The 22,000-nt window shown below is 43.4% G+C and overlaps 5 protein-coding genes across 5 annotated transcripts; 4 read left to right on the top strand and 1 right to left on the bottom strand.

Moving 5' to 3' along the window:
* Positions 1–411: 411 nt before the first annotated feature.
* LOC311254853 (von Willebrand factor A domain-containing protein 1-like) lies at positions 412–5,460 on the top strand (the record flags this gene model as incomplete). Its single annotated transcript, XM_084348853.1, has 5 exons — positions 412–985; positions 1,095–1,373; positions 2,538–2,813; positions 2,970–3,257; positions 3,381–5,460. 5 exons carry the CDS (start codon positions 412–414, stop codon positions 3,398–3,400), a joined length of 1,437 nt encoding a protein of 478 aa, XP_084204979.1. The 3' UTR covers positions 3,401–5,460.
* A 1,524-nt stretch (positions 5,461–6,984) lies between these two features.
* LOC311254852 (olfactory receptor class A-like protein 4) lies at positions 6,985–9,091 on the top strand (the record flags this gene model as incomplete). The annotated part of the gene is made up of 4 exons (XM_084348852.1): positions 6,985–7,269; positions 7,475–7,738; positions 8,392–8,637; positions 8,879–9,091. 4 exons carry the CDS (start codon positions 6,985–6,987, stop codon positions 9,089–9,091), a joined length of 1,008 nt encoding a protein of 335 aa, XP_084204978.1.
* Positions 9,092–10,486: 1,395 nt separating this feature from the next.
* ora4 (olfactory receptor class A related 4) lies at positions 10,487–11,792 on the bottom strand (the record flags this gene model as incomplete). Its single annotated transcript, XM_084348851.1, has 2 exons — positions 11,590–11,792; positions 10,487–11,503 (listed from the first exon to the last, which is right to left on the bottom strand). The coding sequence occupies exons 1-2, from the start codon at positions 11,761–11,763 to the stop codon at positions 10,487–10,489; spliced, it is 1,191 nt and encodes a 396-aa protein (XP_084204977.1). The 5' UTR covers positions 11,764–11,792.
* Positions 11,793–13,508: 1,716 nt separating this feature from the next.
* Positions 13,509–15,779, top strand: fndc10 (fibronectin type III domain containing 10). The gene is made up of 2 exons (XM_084347871.1): positions 13,509–13,769; positions 13,927–15,779. Exon 2 carries the CDS (start codon positions 14,080–14,082, stop codon positions 15,109–15,111), a length of 1,032 nt encoding a protein of 343 aa, XP_084203997.1. The 5' UTR covers positions 13,509–13,769; positions 13,927–14,079; the 3' UTR covers positions 15,112–15,779.
* A 1,445-nt stretch (positions 15,780–17,224) lies between these two features.
* Positions 17,225–21,728, top strand: ssu72 (SSU72 homolog, RNA polymerase II CTD phosphatase). The gene is made up of 5 exons (XM_084349620.1): positions 17,225–17,505; positions 18,469–18,612; positions 20,846–20,985; positions 21,171–21,289; positions 21,591–21,728. Exons 1-5 carry the CDS (start codon positions 17,426–17,428, stop codon positions 21,690–21,692), a joined length of 585 nt encoding a protein of 194 aa, XP_084205746.1. The 5' UTR covers positions 17,225–17,425; the 3' UTR covers positions 21,693–21,728.
* Positions 21,729–22,000: the final 272 nt, after the last annotated feature.

Here is a 22,000-nt window from a genome sequence, read left to right as displayed (position 1 = left end):
TATCCAGTGGTTTTGCACTTCCAAATGTTGATGCCGTCTCGAGCAGTTGTCTCCCGCTTGTCAGTTTTCACACCTGTTGGCGCCACCATCACCCCCTCCTCCATTTATGGTGATAGTATATGATATGAAAGTTTAATGTGTCTGTGGTATGCAGAAATACTCAATATTAACATTTTATTCTGCCGACTTGGCTGATTACTTTTTTTCTCCTTCATAAAAAAATGATGTGTAAATAAATAACCTGCTAACACACAGGCAATATCATCATGAAGGTGATGAAATGTCAATGTTGTGTTGACAGCTTATTTACGCTGTAAATAATAACGCAAGTTTCACCGCTGTATGATGGCATACATGGTAAAATGGTAAACAAGAACAAGAATGATGTGAGGTTTTCACCCACGTGTTGAAATGACCTTCTCGTTTTCCTTCCTGTTATGCACAGAGTTAAACTGCTGTGAAGGGGATGTTCTCCTCCTGCTGGACTCTTCAGGAAGTGTGGCAAACTACGAGTTCTTACGCCTGTTGGTCTTCTCCGGCGAGCTGCTTCGCCCCTTCTCACTGGGCCGTGGGCACGTAAGAGTCGGGCTGCTGCAGGTGGGCACAAACCCGAACCTGGAGTTTGGCCTGGACGTCCACAACAATCAGGAGAGTCTGCAGAAAGCACTGCAGAGTGTCCGCCAGCTGCAGGGGGACACCAACACAGAGGCGGCGCTCAGGGTGGCCCAGCAGCTTCTGACAGAGACGGAGGAGAAGGTGCCAAAGATCCTGCTGTGGCTGACTGATGGTGTGCAGCCTGGAGACGTGGACAAGCTGATGTCTGAGCTGAAGGCGCAGGGAGTTTCTGTGCTGGCTGTGTCTACAGTACATGGCAACTACCAGGTGTTACAACGGGCAGTGACACCACCTCTGGAGTCTCACCTCTACTCTGTGGACATAGATAACATCGACATCATCACAGAGGACCTGAGGGACGCCATCATTAGTATGTGTGTGTGTGTGTGTGTGTGTGTGTTTGAAATATGCGATTTAGCACAGTAGAATAACTCCATGCCTCTCTGTCTCCCATTCCTCTCGTCTCGTCTTATCTATAGAAATCATTCGTGCAGAACGGCTGCGTGTGGTTCACTTGACTTCCCATAGTGCCGTGCTGCAGTGGCGTCCTGTTCTGAGTGCAGGCAGCGGTTACTATGAACTCCGGTACCAGTCTGTGAGGAAACTGGACCCTGAGACCAGACGCATTATCCCAGGCGACTCCAGCTGGGTAGAGCTGACCAACCTGCACCCTGATACCTCCTACACAGCTTCCCTCCACCCAGAGTCCAACCAGCAGCTGTTTAACACGCTCTCTGTGGACTTCACCACACTTCCTGGTGAGAGGATTTAAAGCACAACATACTTAATTCAAAAAAAGGAAAAGAGATGAAGAACTTGATAGAAAACGTCATAGATGTAATACAAGAATGGCCGTAACTGCAATTATGCCATTATCTTGAGATAACAAAGCTGGTTTTCTCGTGATAACGGGTAAATGTAAATCATTATCTCGAGAAAACAATAGGTGATTTATCAAGATAACAATTTAATCTATCACCAGAAACGGCTTCATCAGATTCATGAATAAAAACAAGTAAAAAAAATTAAAAACCTTTTATTTTCTTATAAAATGATCACAAGATAATGGCACCAAAGAAAACATTGCAGGCATGACCGTTCTCTGTGCCAGCACTGCGCTCATTCATGGAAAGTTGAAGCCTTCCACATGAACGAGGAGGCATCATCATCTTCATCAACACGTCCATGTAATTAATTAGCCAGTTGGAGATAACTGGGCTATTTCCACTGTCTTATTCAATGTCAACCCAGCATTTTTACTGCCGTTAGCCAAAACTCAGCCACTGGCTCCATCATAAACTCCTTACCAACATGCTGTTTAGTACGCTAACACAATTTGTGAGTTTTTTGAGTTTGTCCAAAACCTTGGTATGAAACCAATAGTACGTGAATTTCATAGTATTTACAGAGAAATTTTACATTACCCAAGCACTGCTGTAGTGACAAAAAGATAACGCCTGTGTTTCTTCAGGCCATCAGGATCAGCCCTCCAATGTTTGTTATTAATGTTCCTTTTGACAGTTATTTATATTTTTATATAATCCAACACCCTGCTGATATTTCATCAGTTTCTACATTTTACAGCGTCCTGCTTTAAAGCAATGTCGATCTGATTTGGTGACTTATTTTGTACAACTGAAATCACATTACAAAGAGAGTAAAGTCCTGTTGGGTATTGGTACTGAGCCTTAATGACTTTTTATTTTTCTGAAACACGTTCAGCAGACTGAGTCCTTGATAAAGACAGTTGATGGTTTGTTACATAAGGGAGTTTTTTTTTTCTTTTTGTTTCCTGTCCTTTAATTTCCAACAACACACACAACCCCTGATCTGTTCCACAGTTGCAGCATAGCAGGCTGTTCAGGCCCACTGTAATTATCTATAATTGACCTTTAATTGCTGCTGGCCTTCACTCTCCTCAGATATTTTAAGCCCGGCCGTGGTGTCCGTGTCAGACTCTGGCCCTCGTCAGATCCGTGTGAGCTGGGGTCCCCTGCAGCCGGCTCGAGTCCAGAGATTCACGGTGGAGTACGGAGCAATCCCGAGTGGACACGTCCGCACCGTGACGTTACACAACCAGCAGAACTCCACCTTACTAACGGGTCTGGAGCCGGGCACTCAGTACCTGGTCACAGTCAGCGCTCTGCATGTGAATGGAAAAGAAAGAGCCATGTCTGTGAGGGCATGCACTCAAGAGGGTGCGTTTTGTTTCAGTTTGTCCTTTAGTTGTTCCTCCTACATGATAATTGAGTTGTCTTTGGTTGTGAACATTTCATTCGTTCTGTTTTATTTCTCTCTGACCTTTTGTGAATCATCCATCTTTAAATCTTCCCTCCATGTTTTTCTCCATGCAGCAGCTCTGCCTGCCCTGGCCGACCTTCAGCTGACCGCGGTGCAGCGTCAGGAGGTGCAGGTGGCGTGGCAGGCCGGTCAGGAAGGCCTGAAAGGCTACTGGCTGAGCTGGGAGAGAGAAGGCTCACTCGGCTCCTCCTGGAAGCCCTCCACCTCCTCGGTCTACCTGCCTCCTACCTCTCGTTCAACCCGGCTCGCACGCCTCGCGCCGGCCAGTCGTGTGTGTGTGTCCCCTGTCTACAGCTCTGGCCGAGGAGACGGGTTATGCTGCACTGCAGAGAGAGACACAGGTTGGCTGAGCTGAATATTAAGATCTCCTTTCTTTCTCAGTTTTAGCACTTCTGTTCATTCATAGCAGGTTTGGCTCATTAGAGGAAGTGTAATTTCCTGTTTCCCTGTCTCCTCTCTGATAGATTCCAACCAGTGGGGTTAACAACCAAACCAATCAAGCAGCTGGAGCAAAACAATTAGTGAAATCGAGCATTTGAGGTGCTGGATGCGCTAGATACTCTGTGTAGGACTAAGTATTAATTCTCAATTCAAAGTTAGAATTTTTATCTTGAAATGACAGAAAAGACTCTATCACGCAGCCCCAGCCCTCTGTCCTCACAATGGTTGAACAAATGTGGCGTGATTATAATTTATTTGTCCTGAAAATTAAAACGTCGACCAAACTTGCAGGAAGGCCGTCCGCCACAGCGTCTCAGATGTGTTCAAACATATCAGAGTTAGTCAGAGTAGGCAGGTAAGCTGCCTCCACGGTTTGTGCAAGGAACCATTGTTACTGACAATCGTTATTTATTATTGTGATTAACCGTCTGTTATCGTAACAGTGTCAGCTGTCTCTTAAATTGTACTGTTACATAATTACAGGTGTGTTTACTAGAAAATATATGAAAACGTTCTCTTCTCCTTGCACATCAAAAATCCAGATTTCTGGCATCACCTGTCACTAGTTTTAAATCTTCATATCTGTAAATGACATCTTCTCTGGGTTAAGGCTTTGCTCATCTGAGAAGTGAAATAGGATAAGATAAGCTTGAGAAAATTACAGATAAGTCTTTGAGGTACAATAAACCACACAACATCTCTTATGAATTGTAGAGCTGCAAGTAGAAATATAAGTGCTGTGATGAGCTGTGACCTGAGGAGCTGAACTATAGTAGCCTGGATTGCATTTCTTTTTCACTTCATGATTTATTTAAATGGCTAGGGGCAGCTACTGCTCAGAAGGTAGAGTGGTTCGATCCCCACCCTTCTCTTGTCCACATGTCCAAGTGTCCTTTGGGCGAGACACTGAACCCCAGTTTGCTCCCAAGCCACAGGCCAGTGAATTTCTAATTTCTGGTCCCAGGCCTGGATAAATTGGGAGGGTTGCAGCAGGAAGGGTATCTACCGTAAAAACCTAACGCTAAATGAAATGTGTTGATCTTCCATGAAGGGTTGGGCGGCACCCAGTTTTCCAGCAAGATGGAAAGAGATGACCCACTGTGGCGCAGCCGCTAGAGGGTAGAGGAAGAAGATTCAAATCAAATCAGTTTTATTTATATAGCCCAAAATCACAGTCACATCGCCTCAATGGCCTTTACAGTCCGTACAGTGAACGACATCCTCTGTCCTTAGACCCTCCTCGATTAGATTGAGGAAAAACTTGCCATTGTCATTTAAAGAGCTGAAAAAGAGGTGATGAGATGTGATCATCAGTTACCATTGTGAGCATGAATTGCCAATCACCTTTCAGAGCCCAGCATTAGCCTGAAGCTGAAGAAGCTTTGAATGCCAAGTTAGAGGACTGTGACCTTGGCTGTTCTTGTTTTCTTAGATTAGCATAGTGCTCGACACTGATTCATCATTTTAATCTTTTAAAGGAAGTGTGTATATTTGAGAAAATTATCCAAATGTATTAATATAACGAAGTTGTGTTACACAGCGGTGTAAGTACAAAGATATCTTTCCAAAATCCATTTTGTGGCTGCAGGCAGCAAATCATAGTTGAGCTAACTCGCCAACCAAAAACAATGCAGTATTAATGTCTGATGGCATTAATCATTTTTATTATCTATAATGACCAAAGCTCTACTTTGTATGTAACATTTGTGGGCCCTTCTGGATTATTCATGATATTGAAAGAATCAAACATTTTGATTTTGAAGCTGATCATGAATAAGTCGGAAAAAGATGTATCTGTTTTTTTCCTGAAAAGACAGCGTTCATGCATTTTTCTCTTGGATCACAGACATTCACAGTCGGGTTTGTGGTCACTGATAAAACACAGAGAGGATGTGGCGTATTTTATATTATTGGCTCTTCAGATCAGAATAAATTCAGCCTCCTGTTTCTGTACGACGCTCCTAAGTATTCAATCCATGTAGTGAATATGTACTGTGAATGAACATATATTTTTAAATGTACTTGTTTTGTATTTATGTGCTACTGCATTAATTACCAGGCTTGTCTGGTACAATGTTTCTCTGGACGAATGAAAGGACAAGAGAAAGAAGATTTCTATAAAAGATGTTTGCACAGTGTCTATAAGCATCTGTTTCTTTCTCTTTTTTTTTTACATTTGTAAATAATGAAAAGAAAAAAACATTGAACATGTGTCCTGCTCCCTGGTATTCATTTATTTGGTTGTTCACGGGTCCATCTAGTGGTTGTTGGCTGTAATCAGATATTGCAAACTGAGAAAATGGTAAATTTGATGCCATATTTTCACGAGACATAAGAGGCAGAGATCATGCACCATTAAATGTTTTTACTCGAACACACCCAAAACCGTTAATGAAGCATTCCTCCAATAAAAAAGGGCATAGTGCTGTTAAATGAAGCATTAAAGTGATGTTTTACTCGCTCAGATAAAAACAATAAGGAAAGGACTGAAAAGTAGTAGTCAGTTGAAGATGTATTATGTTTTATAAAATTAGAAAAAAAAGATTTAAAGATAAACTGGCAATACACAACTTTTTTGCTTTAACTTATTCTGAAGTAAATACTGATTGCACAGTGTGATGGCTGTGGAAAAATGACACCATCTGCACACAGATTCGTCTGTAAACATCACTTTACGATGCTACTCGACCTGCCACCATGCTCGATTTTTCCCACAAAGTGCATCCAACCAAAGCAGGAAGCCTCATTGATTTCCCGGGTCACTATCCCCATGTAACGGTGGAACAACTGGAATAACTGTGGAAACTCTGCAAAAGAAAAAGAGTGCCACTAATGGAGGAGGCAAAGACGGTGACGAGGGAGACTGATAGAAACTGAGGTAAAGCTAGTGAACAGACGGGCATTCACTCGATGGAGAGAGCACCGCTGTTGTGTTAAAGTCTGTTCCCTCTCTGATATATGTTTCCTTCACCACTAGGACTCGAAGCGGTTAAAACAAAACCTGCCTACTTATTAATACGACGAGTGTGTAACTCTGCCTTTTCATAGCACTGAGATCAGGGTTTCTAGGTCAAATTGAGGTTCTCGGTTGTTTTTTTATGTGGACAGTGGCCCGGCCGTTAGCAATAGCCATGTGTTTATTGGTATCCACATCAGGGCCTTGTGACATAAAGTCAAAACACAACATTAACGTGCTATCATTGATTTTTGTTTTGTTCATGAGCTCAATCAAGAACACATGCACAAAAACAAAAAGGCTTCCCCGAGGAGCGTGGCGTCATGAATGAAGTTGCAAAAGAAGCAGATTTCATTCAGGGAAGCTGATTAATCTCCTGTGTTTCATTAACCTGCACCTCGAGCTCCCCAGGGTATAAAACACAGGTTTGCTTTTTGGCTTTCTGTGGGTCTGACAGGGATTGTTTCATAACAGCAGAAAGGCAACTCAAGAAGGAGGGTCTTAAGTTAGCTTCACCTGCAAAGACCTGTGAGATGATTACGCTGGTCATGTTGGCAGCATGCTGAAGGATGAAAAATGAATTATACTTACCTCACAAACTGAAGATGGAGCATGCTTTAAGACTTTATATCAGCTGGTAAAACTGCTTCATCAACAAGGTTTTTGAGAGAATGGCTGCAGTGAACGACCTGATGGAGGGGGATATGGACATGGAGCTTGTGGGGATGGGACTTCGTGTCTCGGTGTCCCCTGCACAAACAGCCTTTTACATTTTGCTGGTTTTGCTGGGCATCATTGGTAATGCCACCGTGGTCGGGGTGGTCGGTAAGAGTGTATTAAATGAACGTGGCGGAGGACGAAACTCGGACATTATTATCATCAACATGGCACTTTCAAACCTGCTGGTGTCTTTGGTGAGGAACACGCTGCTGGTCATCTCAGACACGGGACTGGAGGTATTTGCTCTTAAAGATAAGTCACTCATCCTTCAGTTGGTTCGAAGGGTATGATGCTTTGACTCTTTTGCATCACCTGTCTTACAGCTTGTCTATACCAAAGTGTATATTTTTGACAAGAGATGTCTTTGTATCAAAGTACAAAAGATATTAGTCAGGGAAAGTTACAAATGTGTGAATATGCACAGATCTCTTTCTTTTACAGCTGTACTCCTCCAAAGAGTGGTGCCAGATCCTCATGGGTGTCTGGGTGTGGCTGCGATCGGTCAACGTGTGGTCAACGTTCTTCCTCAGTGCGTTTCACCTCCAGACACTGAGGCGTGTGGCCCCGAATGTTGGGAGCCTTCACGGGCAGCGGGGCACTCCCAAGACCCTGCTGCTGAGTCTGGGCCTCATCTGGCTTCTCAACTTTATTTACTCCATTCCTGCTCATATCTTTTCCATTAATGGGAACCAGAACAGCACAGAGGTGAGAGTCTGCTGCAGCATCAGGCTGCATTAGCTTAAAGGTCCAATTTGTAAAATATCTGATTGTTGAGTGTCATTCCCAGCTTGTCAAATACTGATGCTCTGGGTTGGTGGATGGCCTGACCTACGAACCCAGTGTGTTAGTATCTGATAACCTGGGAAACCCAAAAGAATCTGTATTTGACGTGTTGGGAACGAGACTCTACAATCGTACAAACTGGAGCTTTAAATTAAATGTATGAATGAAATAATGTTCTTAGTTCAAAGATATCAGCAAGAAGTAGTTGTCCCTTTTTCTCAGGAAAGAAGACATTTCCCTAAATTGCAGACTAAAGCCCTATTCACAAGGGACTAGTACTGCCAGGGGACTTCTTCTGATTTAGACATTACCGCCCCACATTCACAGTATGTCTCGTACGGTGCACTCAGGCTCCAGAAAGCGTTCTGGCCTCCATAATGCCAAATCTGACTGGAAGTAACAGGACATCCTGGTATTTTTGGCATGCTGCATTTGGGACATACTGAAAGGTTTTCTGGCACATGAAATAGTACAGCCGTAAGTGTATTGGAGTGCAGTTTATATGTTCCTTCCACCCTCTTTCCTCCATGTCCTGACTCCACTCCTCTGTCTTCCTCCTCCTCCTCCTCTCTCAGACCCTGATGCTGGTGAGCAGCACAACACGCCCCCTGCTGGGCTGTGTCTGGAACTTCCCCACCGTCTACAGTGGCCTGGCCTATGCTACAACATCTATGGTGATCCATGAAACAATTCCCATTATCCTGATGGCCTTAACCAACCTGGGCTCCCTCTACACGCTCTACACCCACGGCAGGATGCGGAGTTCGGTGCAAGATGCACCTGTCATAAAACGGGTGCCTGCTGAGAGACGAGCAGCCAAGGTGAGGAAGAGGAGGGTGATTGAAGCATTGTGGTTGTACAGTTTACTGAAGGCATGTTCATCATGTAGATGAGAAGTAGATGGGTGAGTTAAAATGTTTTATCAACAGCAGACCTGAGGATTCATTTGTGAAACTGACAAACACTGTTTGTTTTAGAGGTTTTTTCAGAATCAAGGTGAACATATTTCATAAAATTTTAGAGTTTCCCTTCCCTATTTCTTTGCTTCATGTGTTTCTGCAGGTGATTCTCGCTCTCATAATGCTCTTCATCGCATCCTGGGGAACCAGCATTATCTCCGTCAACTATTTCAACTACAACCGCGGCTCCTCAGCTGAGTTTCTTCTGGTCATTGCTCGTTTTGCCAACATCATCTTCATTGCCATGTCACCTGGTGTTCTGGCTGTTGGCCACCGGCGGCTGCGTTGTTTCATCAGGTCTATGCTCACTCACTGATAGACGCCAGTGCTGACAGCACACAATACTGCTCAATCATAAACTACTATTTGCATCAACTTCTCCAAAATACATTTAAGGAGGTTCATGGTTATAGGTATGAGCAAATGATCTTCTTTTCTTTCGCTGGAGTCAGACTGATGGGCTCAATTAAAAGGCAAAGAGCTAAAAAGTAATTACGCTTACATGGATACATGAAACATGGATTGTTTATGTAGACAGGGCAGAAAGATTGTGTAATGTCTTTGTTTTACAGTCTAAAAACCTTTGCTTGCCAATAAGTTATTGTTATCCTTTGGAACAGTGGCTTATAAACGGTTATCAACAAGATCTACAGTTTTATTAAAGTTAATACTGACCGTAACGGCTTCTGAGTGTGCATTCATCTTTTATCTTCATATGTGTAACTTAAAAGAAATTTGAAATATTTTGGTCTCTAGATCTGTTTCTAGATCCTTGTCAGGGATAGACCGATTATCGTCCTGGCAGATTATCAGGGCCGATAATCATCATTTTTCAGATTATCGGGATCAGGGAATTTTCTGTCATTGCCTTTAACAAAACAATTAAAAATGTGCTACGTCTGGCTATGATGCAACATCCTCTCACATAATGTCCCGTCCACAAACCTATCTGATTGGTGACATGTCACAAAAACAAAAAGTCAAATCAGTCTACCCCTATAAGAAAGTTTAGTGATATAACACAGGAGCAAAGTGGTTAATATAATGATCAAACGTCAAAGGACAACTTTGTAATATTGGACCTGATTGCAATATTTGAGGACTGCTTTCTGAGTTGCCTCTCCCAATTTTCTGTCATTTTCGCGTGTGCTATAAGTTTTCGTTGACGTTTCAGAGATGAACTTGGTTTGAGCCACTAGAAAGTTTTTACTGGGCGATCGTAAACAGCCTGTTCAGACTTTCTACATGATGTCAAGAGAGACTTAAGTAACAGAGTCCAAAGTACACTGGAGCACACAGATCAGGAACCACAAACTTTAATTTAATGACTAACCTGTGTCTTCATCAGAGTGGAAATTGTACATACTATCGGCTCGTACAACTAAAGTCGACTTGACTGACCACACAAACAAAAGACAAATCAAGCGATTCTTAGTGTACAGCTCAGCTCAAAAGAAACGACAAAGAAACAACACGTTAGACTGAATGAAATCATTTCAACTATAAAAGAAAATCACCAGCTTATTGCAGTGCGATGATTTCTGACTCCGCCAACACACCGTGTCTCAGTTTGATTTGCATTAAATATCTCAAAAATAAACTTAATAATACTTGACAACAGTTCTATCCAGAGGAAATGGAGTGCGAGCCTCTCGATTCAAATTTTAATATGTTTACGGTACTTTATTTTCAAAGTCACACTTATCTTCCATCATTTCTTTGCCTTAACCTTCTCCTCCACTTTTATGACCTTTCTCTCAACAACAAAAATGGTTTGCTTCCCCTTCTTTCCCTCAGTGTTTGGAGAGTCGCCCCCCTCTTCAGTGTCCTCACTGTGACATTTAAAATATTTAGACCAGCCCAGTATCATACTGGTGATTCTCCTCCTCAGCTTGCCGTGTCCCAGGGCCACCACCATGGGACTGAATCCTACAAACAGCGAGGCAGAGAAGTGGGCCACAGTCAGCAGCCCTTCAGCGTGGTGTCCTCCGTCATGGTTGTAATACGTCACCGCAGCAACCTGTAGCGCCCAGCAGACCACGAAGAGCGACACGAGCGACATGATTACATTGGCTGCTTTACGCTCGGTGGACACGTGCTTGTCCAGCTCCCCGTGGGTTCCTCCTGACTCTCCCCCCGAGGTAACAGCTCGGATGTGTTTTGCCAGAGCATGAAGCGTGGCCAGGTTGGTGCCAACCATCAGCACCAGTGGCAACACCTCATTAAATGCCAGCGAGGTGGAGGCAAAGGCTGCACCCTGCTCGTTGGAGGGGAACTCCCAGATACAGCCGAGCAGAGGCCTGGTGGTGCAGCTGATCACCATCAGCTCCACGGTGGCGTTGCCGTGAACATGAGTGGAATACACCAGAGCTGGGATTGAGAAGACCAGGTTTCCCCCCCACACCAGCCCCAGAACAATCCAAACTCGCCGCCTCTCCCTCTGCTGTGCGAGAGGTCCAAAGGCCACATGCTGACGCCTCAGGGTGGTGCAGTGGAACATGCTGAGCGCTAGAGTCACCCAACAGCCCACCGCTCGCCACCACACCCACAGCAGCATGAAGACTCGACACCAGCCCGGAGACAGAGACACGTCCAAGCCCAGGTCCGACACAAAGATGGGCACTGTGCGGAAAAGTGAGGTCAGCAGGTTGGCCAGCGACAGGTGCACCAGGATAGTGTCGGAGGAAGGGAGTCTCCGAGACGGACTCTCAACGGCTGACTGAAACACCTGAGAGTGTAAACAAGACAGACTGAGAACAAACCGGCCCTAAAACATTCAGCTCACTTCACCCAGTAATATATTATCTGTCTCACCACATGGATGACCGAGATGTTTCCCAGGATTCCAGAGAAGACCAAGAGCCCAAACAAAATAGCATCTACAGTGAGGACCTCTGACATGGCATCATCCTCTGCATGGCGACATACTCTGCTTATTCTTTGACACACATCACATGCACCACTACTACCGCTGCTGCTGAGCCTCATGCGGTTTTATATACGCATTAACAGACAAACAAATCTTTCTCACACAGGTGGTTTCATGTTTGCTGACCAGGCTCAAGGTGGGTTAGATCGCATATGTTGATGCCGTGAGTCGACATGCACAGGCAGGCATTTTCCACGTTTTCCTTCTGCATCACAGACCAACTGCAAAGCTGTCTGCTGACCTGAAAGATCACGTCTGCAGGTGTGGGCCGCTGCTGTTTGTTCACTTCATGACAGCCTGTTTCCATTCAATTATTCACACTAATCATCGGGTGACTCTGCTGTGAGGGACCAGCGACCTGCTCGTTTAGTTTTTAGAAGAAACTCTTAATGTCTCATAGATCAAATACATGTGAGTAGCTAGTATCAGACCATCAGGTAAACCTTTAACTGCAGATCACATCTAACCAATTATCCATGCGACCTCTAAGGGACAGGTGGAGCTAAGTCACTCCGACTGATGCAGCATTTTTCTCTTATTAGCGGTACATGGTACTAATTGTTTACAGGGTTGCCAAGTTCCTCTCCTGGGACGAGGCAATTATTGCTTAGAATAATCTCAAATAAGCACTTCTTCATTATGGATTGTGCAGAACAAGATGCTAATTGACTATACATTTTTTTTCATTGTGCTTGAGAGAGTTAATTATCATGAATTTTCTCTTCATATAAGAAACCATTATGTCCCAGAAAATTAAAAACCACAAACAAAAGAACGTGAACACAATAAACCGAACAATAAGTGCCGGGATTGGGTGACGTCATTATATTGCTTTAATGGGATCCCAACCCCTGATTGTATAAAACAATACGTTTACTAAAATAAGTTTGAGCCTGGGCAGGTCAGCAGCAACAACTTCTTGTCTTGCAATAGCACTTCCTTGTTTTGTCCAAAAACGGACGTGATATACGCTTCATGTATTGGATACATCTGTGGTGGATTTTATACAAGTGTCAAACCCTCAGTGGGGCGTATCTTTACATGTAAGAGTCAGTGAATGCCATGCAACCGAAAGTGAGAGCAGAGAAGCATCAGATTCAACCACCAAAGGCAAGTTAATTAGGTTTTTGTTTTCACCCCTGTCCGTTTGTCTTTTGGTTAGTTGGTTTGTCAACAGGATTACACAAAATCTGCTGAACATATTCCCACAAAACTTGGGTGGAGGATGAGTCTCAGCTCAGAATAGACCCCATTAACTTTTGTTGCATATCCGGACAAAGGGACGGATCCAGGAATATTTTCCTCACTTTCTTTAACATTGCGAGTAGGGCACTTTGCATGTATGACATTTTCATTTTCAGAGATTAATGCATGAAAATCAGACATATTCATGTGTCCGGCATCTATGAGTTTGATTTGAAGCGGCTCATAGATTAGTTTAAATTATGATTAAGCACTTATATTTGGTTTTAAAGTTAAGAGTGATACAGGGCAAGGGGCGTTTGATATTATATTAGGCTTGATTGAATTAAAGGGGAGTGTTGGGCCTTGGCAGAAATAGATGATTATAAAAGATTCATATTGATTTAATATTTTTTACCTAAGCAGTATTATTTTGAACACATGTGGCTCTCTGCACCTGCCATAAATGTTCAACTAATACAAGATTAGGAGAGAGTATTGCATTTATTTAGTTGCTGCTGTAGCTGCTGTTTACTACACAGGTGGAGCCGCTGTGGAGGCAGCTCTGATGTGGAGTGTAGCCTGCACTCTGCAGCACAGGTGGGATGCAGGTCGCTGAAAAAAACCTCCACCCGTCAGTGTTGTCAGGGCTCTCTGTTATTGACACCTGAAGCGCTGTGTGGGATGATGACTCACAAACCGACTCCTGATGACTACAAATATTTTGTGAACGCACCCACGCTCCCAAGCTCTCCGCGGCGCGCGCTTCTCCACGTGCACGCTCACACAGCGGGCATCAAAAGCCTTTACGTCAAGCCAGACAGGAAGGAGAGAGCGCATCTGATGGCACGATAGCCGGGTCCCCGCGTCCCACCGCAAACAAGTACGTGATTTTCACGGACGGCGCGTGAGTCGATGGCTGCGGTGAGGTGACTCGTATCACAGTTCGGGCTTTATTAACTTCGCCCCGCGAGTTTATCCTGTGCAAGGTCATCCTCCTGTCTGCGTGCCCGCATGATTGAATGTTATTTCTGTCGCAGATGCATACCCGCTCCTCGCCCTCCTGTTTCACACGGATTTCGGTCTGTGTGCACTGAGGCAGAGCTGATCTTATGGCGGACACCAGCCCGCCTCCTACCATCGTCCATCTGATCCACCGTGAGAGAGAATAACTCGACGAGAGAGGAGGTGAGATGAAAAGCCAACAACGACCATCACTGCTCGCCGTGTCGGCACTCCTGCTCTGCACACTGAACCAGACGGCTGGCTCCAGCAGATCTCCTGGCAGCAGCTCAGCATCAGCATCATCATCAACATCAACATCATCCCCATCTGAGGTGAGAGGCAGCAATCACCTGGGGACTAGTCTGAAACAGACTAACGGCAGTTCTAACTATGGCAATCACAGCCACGAAAGTAGGCCATCACCAAAGCTCAAGGAGATAACAGGCCAGGCGAAGAGTTTCTCTTCCAACACCAGCAGAGGCAATGTTTCTACTGTGATATCTGAAAGGTCTGGCAGGGCACCAAGCTGGAGCCTGGACGACGGGGTGTCACCGCTGTGTGCCTACCGGGTGTTCGAGGGAGGCATCGGGGGCCAGCTGTGCTTCCGACACACGCTGCCCGGGTACACGTGTGGTAAAGGAGACTGCAGGACTGTGGTGTCTTTGGGGAGTCTGGTGGCAAATTTTCTCACCAATGGCAGCGTACTGTTACAGTGGACCCACGAGGGGCGATCCACAACGACCGAGAAGCCAAGAGAGGCTGCAGCTGGTCAGAACAGCAGCGGGACGAACCTGACCAGAGAGGAAACCCTCAGATCAGACTCTGTCGCGGGTGGCAGGCGACGCCACAGACGGGGAGGCTTCGAGCTGAGCTGCTGGTGGAACGGAAGCTATACCCAGTTCGAGTGTCCTGGTGTCCATCTTGGATCCGGCTGCAGGGACTTTCTGCTGACCGAGCTGCACGAGAACATCCCGTACCGCATCTGCCTGCGCTCCCTGGCCCGCTCCGACCCGGCTCAGAGAGCGGACCATCAGGACTGTGTGGAGTTCACCCTGCCGCCGTCTGGGATGCAGGACATTGTGATTGCCATGACAACGGTGGGGGGAGCTATTTGCGTGATGCTGGTCATCATCTGCTTGCTGGTGGCATACATCACAGAAAACATCATGAGCCCCACGGCGCAGCACACATACTCCTACCGCACTCACTCGCGCCACTGATGCTGCACTGTCCAAGAGTCCAAGAGTCTGCTACACGAGTAAAATGGCCTGCATCTACTATCCATGATGACCATGTCTGATTTCACAATCACAGTCCCTCGTTGTCAACAATAGTTATTTCTCAATCAGACACATAATATGATACACACATCCTGTTTTGACTGATCCAGTCTACTGTGGCTCTGCGAACAACATGCCTTGTCAACCTCTGCGAGGATGCACTGAACCAAAAGTACTGATGACCTACATTTACTAATACAGTAGTTTACTGTGTTGTGTTTTTGTTCCAGGCTGTCTTTGATTGAGTCTGTCAGCCTGTATGCTGGCAGCATTTATACAGCAATACAATTAACAAAATGGCTTTGAGTACATCAGAAACAGACGTTTTTTTTGCTAAGTGTACAGCCTGTGAAAGTGTCCAGAGTTGTCCTGTTTTTGGGAGGGACACGGGGAAATAAAATGTAATGATTTTTTTCACTTAACTAGATTATTCCACACATCTTGTTTTGCTTTAAAGTCTGCATACAGTATGTGTTTGTACCACTTTGTGAGGGGCAATCCAATGTGGTGTACAATCTCCAAATACTGTGCCAAACACCTTGAGTTAGATATCCCTTATGTCCTGCTGTGAGTGAATAAAGTACCATGAGGTCATTTGTAATACTTTACAGCTGTCTCTATTATTCTGCTCGTGTGAGAGTGTTTGTGTTAGTTTCCACATCCAAGGACAATTTATCAACAACAGACATGAACTCAAAATATCTGTATAAACACCCTTGCAAGGTGTCTGAAGAAGAAAATGGGGCTTGATCCCATTATTTAGCTTGTTTTGTTTAGGTCTTTCTGGCAGTGTTATAAAAAGTAGCCAAAAGTCATACTACAGTAAAATTAAAGATATGTTTAAATATGACTCTGACAAAAGTGAAAGTCATCTTCGCCAATAGTACTTGAGTAAAAGTCTTCAAGTATCTGATATTAAATGTACAAAAGTAGTTTTTTGGAAATAAATGTACTTCAAGCTCCTATAAGTAAGAGAGTAATGCTGGTGCTTTGTGTTTTCCAACTTGTCAAATTAGTGATGCTTTGGGATTGTAGGTCAGGTTGACAACCATCTGAAGGTCTATTCTATTTAATGATCTATTTATCTGATCTATTTAATGAGTTGGGAATGAGACTAAAAATCAACTATCTTACCAACAGGAGCTTTAGCTATTAAAAGTACAAGTGAAAGTAAATTATACATATATTTACATGTATGTAAAGTGTATACTGTATACTATGGGTTGACCAATCATCACTCTGGCCGAATATCTGATCTCATATACAGCATTTTTCTCATGATCAGAATCATGAATCATCAGTATCCGATTGCCAATAAAAATAATTAATTTAAAAAGGCTTAGGCTCCGATCCAGCATGCAATCTGCAAAGTCACTAGGAACTGAAGTTAAAGTTAAAATAAAGGAAGTGGAGTAAAAGTACAATATTTGCCTCCAACATGTAGTGGATTGGAAGCAGGAGAAAAGGGAAGTACTCAAGTAAAGTATTAGTACTTAACATTTCCATATAAGTGCAGTACCTAACTATATATACATAGTTACATTTCATCACTGCTGTCTGGATGTTACACTGGATACAAATGTATCCTAAAATATGATCAGATCAGGAGTGGGGGATATGCATCCTCCATCATGGTACATTCAACTTAAAATCGAAAAGTCAAATTACTTGCCTACATATCAGGAAAATACTGGCTGAATCAAAGTAGTTAATTAAAGAGAAAAGTATATAATCAAAGAGAAAAGTATATAATCAAACACTGTCTGCGTATGTTTGCAACAATGTAAACAGTGTCTACTTGTATAGAAGAGTATTTTGCCTTTCCCCTCAGGTTTTAAATTGTGTTTTCAGTATGTGCTTCAGATTATAATCACTTTGATTTAAAAAAAAATGTCCTGGGTGTTTTCATGCCCGTTGTTACTGTAGTAAAATATAGCTTTCAAGGAAAATCATATTTTTCATGTTTGTTTATTGACGTCACGTGTACGTCGCTACATTTCTCAGCGTAAGTAGGAAGCCCCGCCCACAAATTACATCAGTAGTTAAAGCCGTATTCAACTGTAGCAGCGCCGCCATTTTAACTTCCTGCTTCAATAGACGTCGAGCCAGTCGCACAGTATTTGTACTCGAAACGTTTTGTTATTTAGCTCTACATAGTGGTTTTTCTTGTTCATTGTTCCTCACAGGGATCAAACTAACTACCTCTACTAGTTTCTGACAGCGTGTTTAGGTTAGGTTCAGCCGGAGAGTCGCAATGCCGAGCCACCCGCTGCGTGTAGCGGTTGTGTGCTCGAGCAACCAGAACCGCAGTATGGAAGCGCACAATATCCTCAGGTAAAGATGGGCCGCCGGGAACCGAAGAGAAGGGACACGGCCATGAAGTGACCGAAATATGTGCGGCATCGAGCCGTTTTCTGAGCCGGTATCGGACCATGCCGACACGTTGACTGCCAGCCCGTCGGGCCTGAGCGCAGTTAACAATGGACTCGCTCTTCCACAGGGGCGGTGGCGTACTTAAAAAGCTGGTTTCTGACGAGGTTTCAGGATTGCGGTTGCGCTCCGCAAACAGCCGCACAGATTTATTTGCTTTCAAACAGATTAATGTTTTTGAAAAAAATACTGGCCTAAGTTATTGGGTCGTTTTTCCCCTCACATGTTGACAAGAGCGCCCCCCTGTAGGGAATATTCCGGAAGGGAGCAACTGCAGCCTGGCGATACTGGGGAGCTGAGCAGCTTTGATCAGCCTCACAATCACGCACCCCAAAAATTTGTTTCTAGATTTATTAGTTTTTAAACCATAGGTGTGTGTTAGTTTGGGATTGAGCAGACATTTCACACTTGGTCTCATTAGTAGCTGTTCCTTTCTCCACTGGAAAGCAGTGCACCTCTGTTTAGGACTGAACGAGTTACAGATCAACTGACAAACTCATCCTGTGATCAGCTGAAATTAAAAAAAAAAAAAAAAAAAAAAAAAATCCCCTTTAGAGTTGTATTTTAAAAAGTCCAGCTCTTATATATGCAATGTGTGTCAGACCGATTCTGACGCAGCTCAGGAGATGAGCTGGAAATGGGCTTAGACTCTTAGCGTGCAGTGATGTCTTAATTCAGCATTTGACATATAACAGGACCACATGAAACATGTAGTGTAAGGAAACGCTGACCTCTTTGGATACATTGCTCTTGAAGCATGGAAAGACGCCGATTGCTGCATTCTGCTTGTGTTTAATTTTCTTGTTTCTACTGTTGTTGCTAGAACTGGTATGTGATTTACTGTCTTGTCCTTTTTCATCTTTGCAGCAAACGTGGATTTGATGTGCGTTCATTTGGGACGGGGTCTCACGTGAAGCTACCCGGTCCTGCCCCGGATAAGCCAAATGTGTATGACTTCAAAACGACATATGTACAGATGTACAACGACTTGGTCCGCAAGGACAAGGAACTGTATCCCCTTCTTACTCACTTTATCTACACACAAACACACACATGGTATACCGGAACCAGATAAGTATACATGGCCCATGTCCATGTATCCTGTTTAGATATTGATCTTTGTGGGAGTTCATGCAGGTGATGGTGTTTGAACGGCACAGCAGATGGGACTGCACCGATGGGTAAATGACATGCAGAGATTTTTGAATGTGTAACAGATACTGTATATGTTTTGTCAAAAGACGGTGGAGAAACGCCTTGCAGTACAACAGCAATGATGCAGTAAGTACAATTTGGTGAAGATCATAAAGAAGTTTTTGCTGAGCCCATCAGATTTAAATCTCTCATTTCTAAAACCCCCCATCTTATGCTCTTTAATGTCTATTTGTGAGCGTCATACGTGTTACCACTGTTGTTCCTCACTAGTGCCGTTTCCCTCTGTTTTAAAATATATTTCTAGGTGTCTCAATATATTTTTGCAATTTGAGCACCATAGAAGCAGAGTAGTGATTTCTGGAAAAACATCTCCTACTTCCAAGGTGAATGGAGAAGGGGGGGGACAGGCCAAAAAGCTACAGCAACACTTGAAGTATATAGACAATTTTTTATTATTAGACCAATACGTTTTCACTTAGTCATGCAGTCTACCATAGAGTACCATCAGAAACTGGTTTACAACTGGATTTGATTTAATTTGTCTTTTGTAGTCAATAATTTCAGTAATTCCTAATTGAATTGCTGGTGCATCAGTGATAAATACTGTTTAAACATGGTAAGGGGGGGGTGCACAGAAGAACTCCCTTAGCTATGAAATACAGTGTTCACAAGTAGACAATTGACTGAAAAAATGACTAACAGGGCAACAAATCAACATGGTTAGGCTGTACTTTAATTCAGGGTAGAACAGTTCAACCTTTTTGAAGAAATGTCTATCTTGGACGCATTGTAATCAGATTAAGATATTGACTTAAGTTCCCCACAGAAACTGCTTGTCATTCCCTGTTAGCAAGGGTGTAAATGTGCATGCCACCTAACTACGATGCTCGAAACCATGGGACTTAAAGCCTGTGAGCTCTGGAGCCTACAAGTAAAACTGCAGTAGTGAGTGATTTCCACCACATTGCCTTTGTACAGAACTGTCTCAGACACTTTGATTTAAGCTGTTATTGCTCCTGTCACTGAAGAGTGGTACTTATTGTTTTTTATTCATATAGTTGAATCCTCACATAATCAAACATCTACACTACCAGTATGACTCTATTGTAAAATCATCCCCCCAGCCTCCAAGTCTTTGAATAACTCTTAATTATGGTTATATGTTGTTATTCCAATTAAATAGGCCTCTTAATTGAACTTCTATGCTTTAGGAAATATGTACTTCACCAAATGTTTACTTGCTTTTGTGCTATTGCAAAGGATATTACTGTATCTAAATGTTAGTATCTAGATATTCCCAGGATGGCAAACACAAAAAAATGCTCAGGTGAAGTCTTTAAATTTTGCCAACATGATAGTTTGAGTGGTCAAATTTGTTTTATGCATATCAAAGGTGCTGTGCTACAGATTGTGATCTAGTTGTCCCATAAACACCAGTGTATTAAGAGTAGAAGATGTACCTACTGCCTCTTAAAAAGTCAACCATTTGCTGTTCTCTTGAGATTTTGCAAAATATAGTCCACTGTTGTAGACAATTCACTGTAGTGGTGTCTTTTTTTATTTGTACTGTGTACCCAGAGGTTACTTGCAGGATGGCCATGTAGTATCAGAGGAACATGGACTTTGTCTCTGTTTTTAAAAATGGAGCACTGGGTGGAAATGTAACAATTGTTTTAAGGACAGCAAACACTGGCCTTCTGATATGGCTTGTTGATAACATTAATATGAAAACTTTGTTGAATCAGTAAATTACAGAAATTTGCTGTCAAAAAGTTAAGTTACATATGATCGATGTTGCTCTAAAATGCCATTCTTCTATTTACCTTCTTTTTTTCAACAAAGAATGAATGGCATACTTTTTAGTCGCCACTAGAGGGCGCTGCAGTTTGTCTAATACAAACACTGACTCCAAGTGTGCACTCCACCATGCATTAATATAAATGGATATCTTAGTTTCCCACAGGCTTATTGGTTGTTGGCAGGCATTTTTTTTTTGGTGTCCTGTTAACCGGTCTCTGATGAGAGTGTTGTATTACCTTGAAATGTTTCTCTTGCTCCTGCTGTGTTCCTTGACCTCCCCACTCTTCAGATACACACAGAATGGCATCCTGCACATGCTGGACCGCAACAAGCGCATCAAATCAAAGCCCGAGCGCTTCCAAAACTGCAAGGATAAGTTTGACCTGGTCATCACCTGTGAAGAGAGAGTCTATGACCAAGTGCTGGAGGGTGAGGCTTCTAAGAAGACATGTCTAATCACTTAAGGGCAGTAGCTAGTCATTCAGAGCCCCTTGCCAGAACACTGCAATGATTGTAATTTGTGAGGCCACACAACTTTTTTGCCCTGCCATGATTTGGTAGCAGACCAAGTTTTTACTGCTTCTGATTGTCTTTTATCTGTTGTTGCTCCCCAGACTTGAGTTCAAGAGAGCAGGAAACTCTACAGCCTGTGCACGTCATCAATGTAGATATTCAGGATAACCACGAGGAAGCCACGCTGGGCGCCTTCCTCATCTGTGAGCTGTGTCAATGTGTGAGTGTCTCCTACCAAGGTTCTTACAAATAAATAAAGTAGTTAATGACATTTTGGTTTAATAATGAGATTTGAATTATTATAATACATAATACGGTAAAACTATATATTTAAAATGAATAAAATGTCTTCAAGTAAACACAATCTGCCACCAAAAGAAAACACTCATTGGTCACCTAATGTAAATCTCATGCTTTAAGATGTGCTAGATTCATTGTAGAATGGTTTTAGGTCAATTGGTCCAAATGAGCAGTGTGTGCAGGCAGGCTGTGTTTAATTTGCTTCGTTCCCACCCCTGCAGATCCAGCACACTGACGACATGGAGAATGAAATCGACGAGCTCCTACAAGAGTTCGAGGAGAAGAGCAACAGGCCTTTTCTTCACACTGTCTGTTTCTACTGATACACAATTGAAATTTGCAATAAATACAGAACCAGATGACAAGCAATCAAATAATAGGTTATGTACAACACAGTACATACACACTGTGTGCCTACACAGCCACACATATACACACACACACACACACACACACATGCACACAGCTTTGGGTCAGGACCTAACAAAATGGCTGCTGCTGGACATAATGGTGATGATGGGTTCCTCCTCTACGCAGAGGACGGCTCGCTGCTCTCGCTCTGCCTTTATTTCTCCAGATCAAGGTCAGGCCAAGGTCCTCCCTGCATCCCAGACCAGTGAAAACACTCAAC

The sequence above is a fragment of the Pagrus pagrus genome (genome assembly GCF_965226575.1).
Source record: "Pagrus pagrus genome assembly, chromosome: 3".
NCBI lineage: Eukaryota > Metazoa > Chordata > Actinopteri > Spariformes > Sparidae > Pagrus > Pagrus pagrus.
Note: the sequence above shows the minus strand (reverse complement) of the source record. Positions and strands in the feature narration are given on the sequence as shown.

What these genes read in the sequence shown, in the direction of transcription:
- fndc10 (XM_084347871.1), top strand. Translation starts at nt 14,080, where the DNA reads ATGAAAAGCCAACAACGACCATCACTGCTCGCCGTGTCGGCACTCCTG.
- ssu72 (XM_084349620.1), top strand. Translation starts at nt 17,426, where the DNA reads ATGCCGAGCCACCCGCTGCGTGTAGCGGTTGTGTGCTCGAGCAACCAG. An exon ending in GAAGCGCACAATATCCTCAG is followed by an intron (nt 17,506 to 18,468) that starts GTAAAGATGGGC and finishes TCATCTTTGCAG; the next exon opens with CAAACGTGGATTTGATGTGC. An exon ending in TCTGTGAGCTGTGTCAATGT is followed by an intron (nt 21,290 to 21,590) that starts GTGAGTGTCTCC and finishes CCACCCCTGCAG; the next exon opens with ATCCAGCACACTGACGACAT.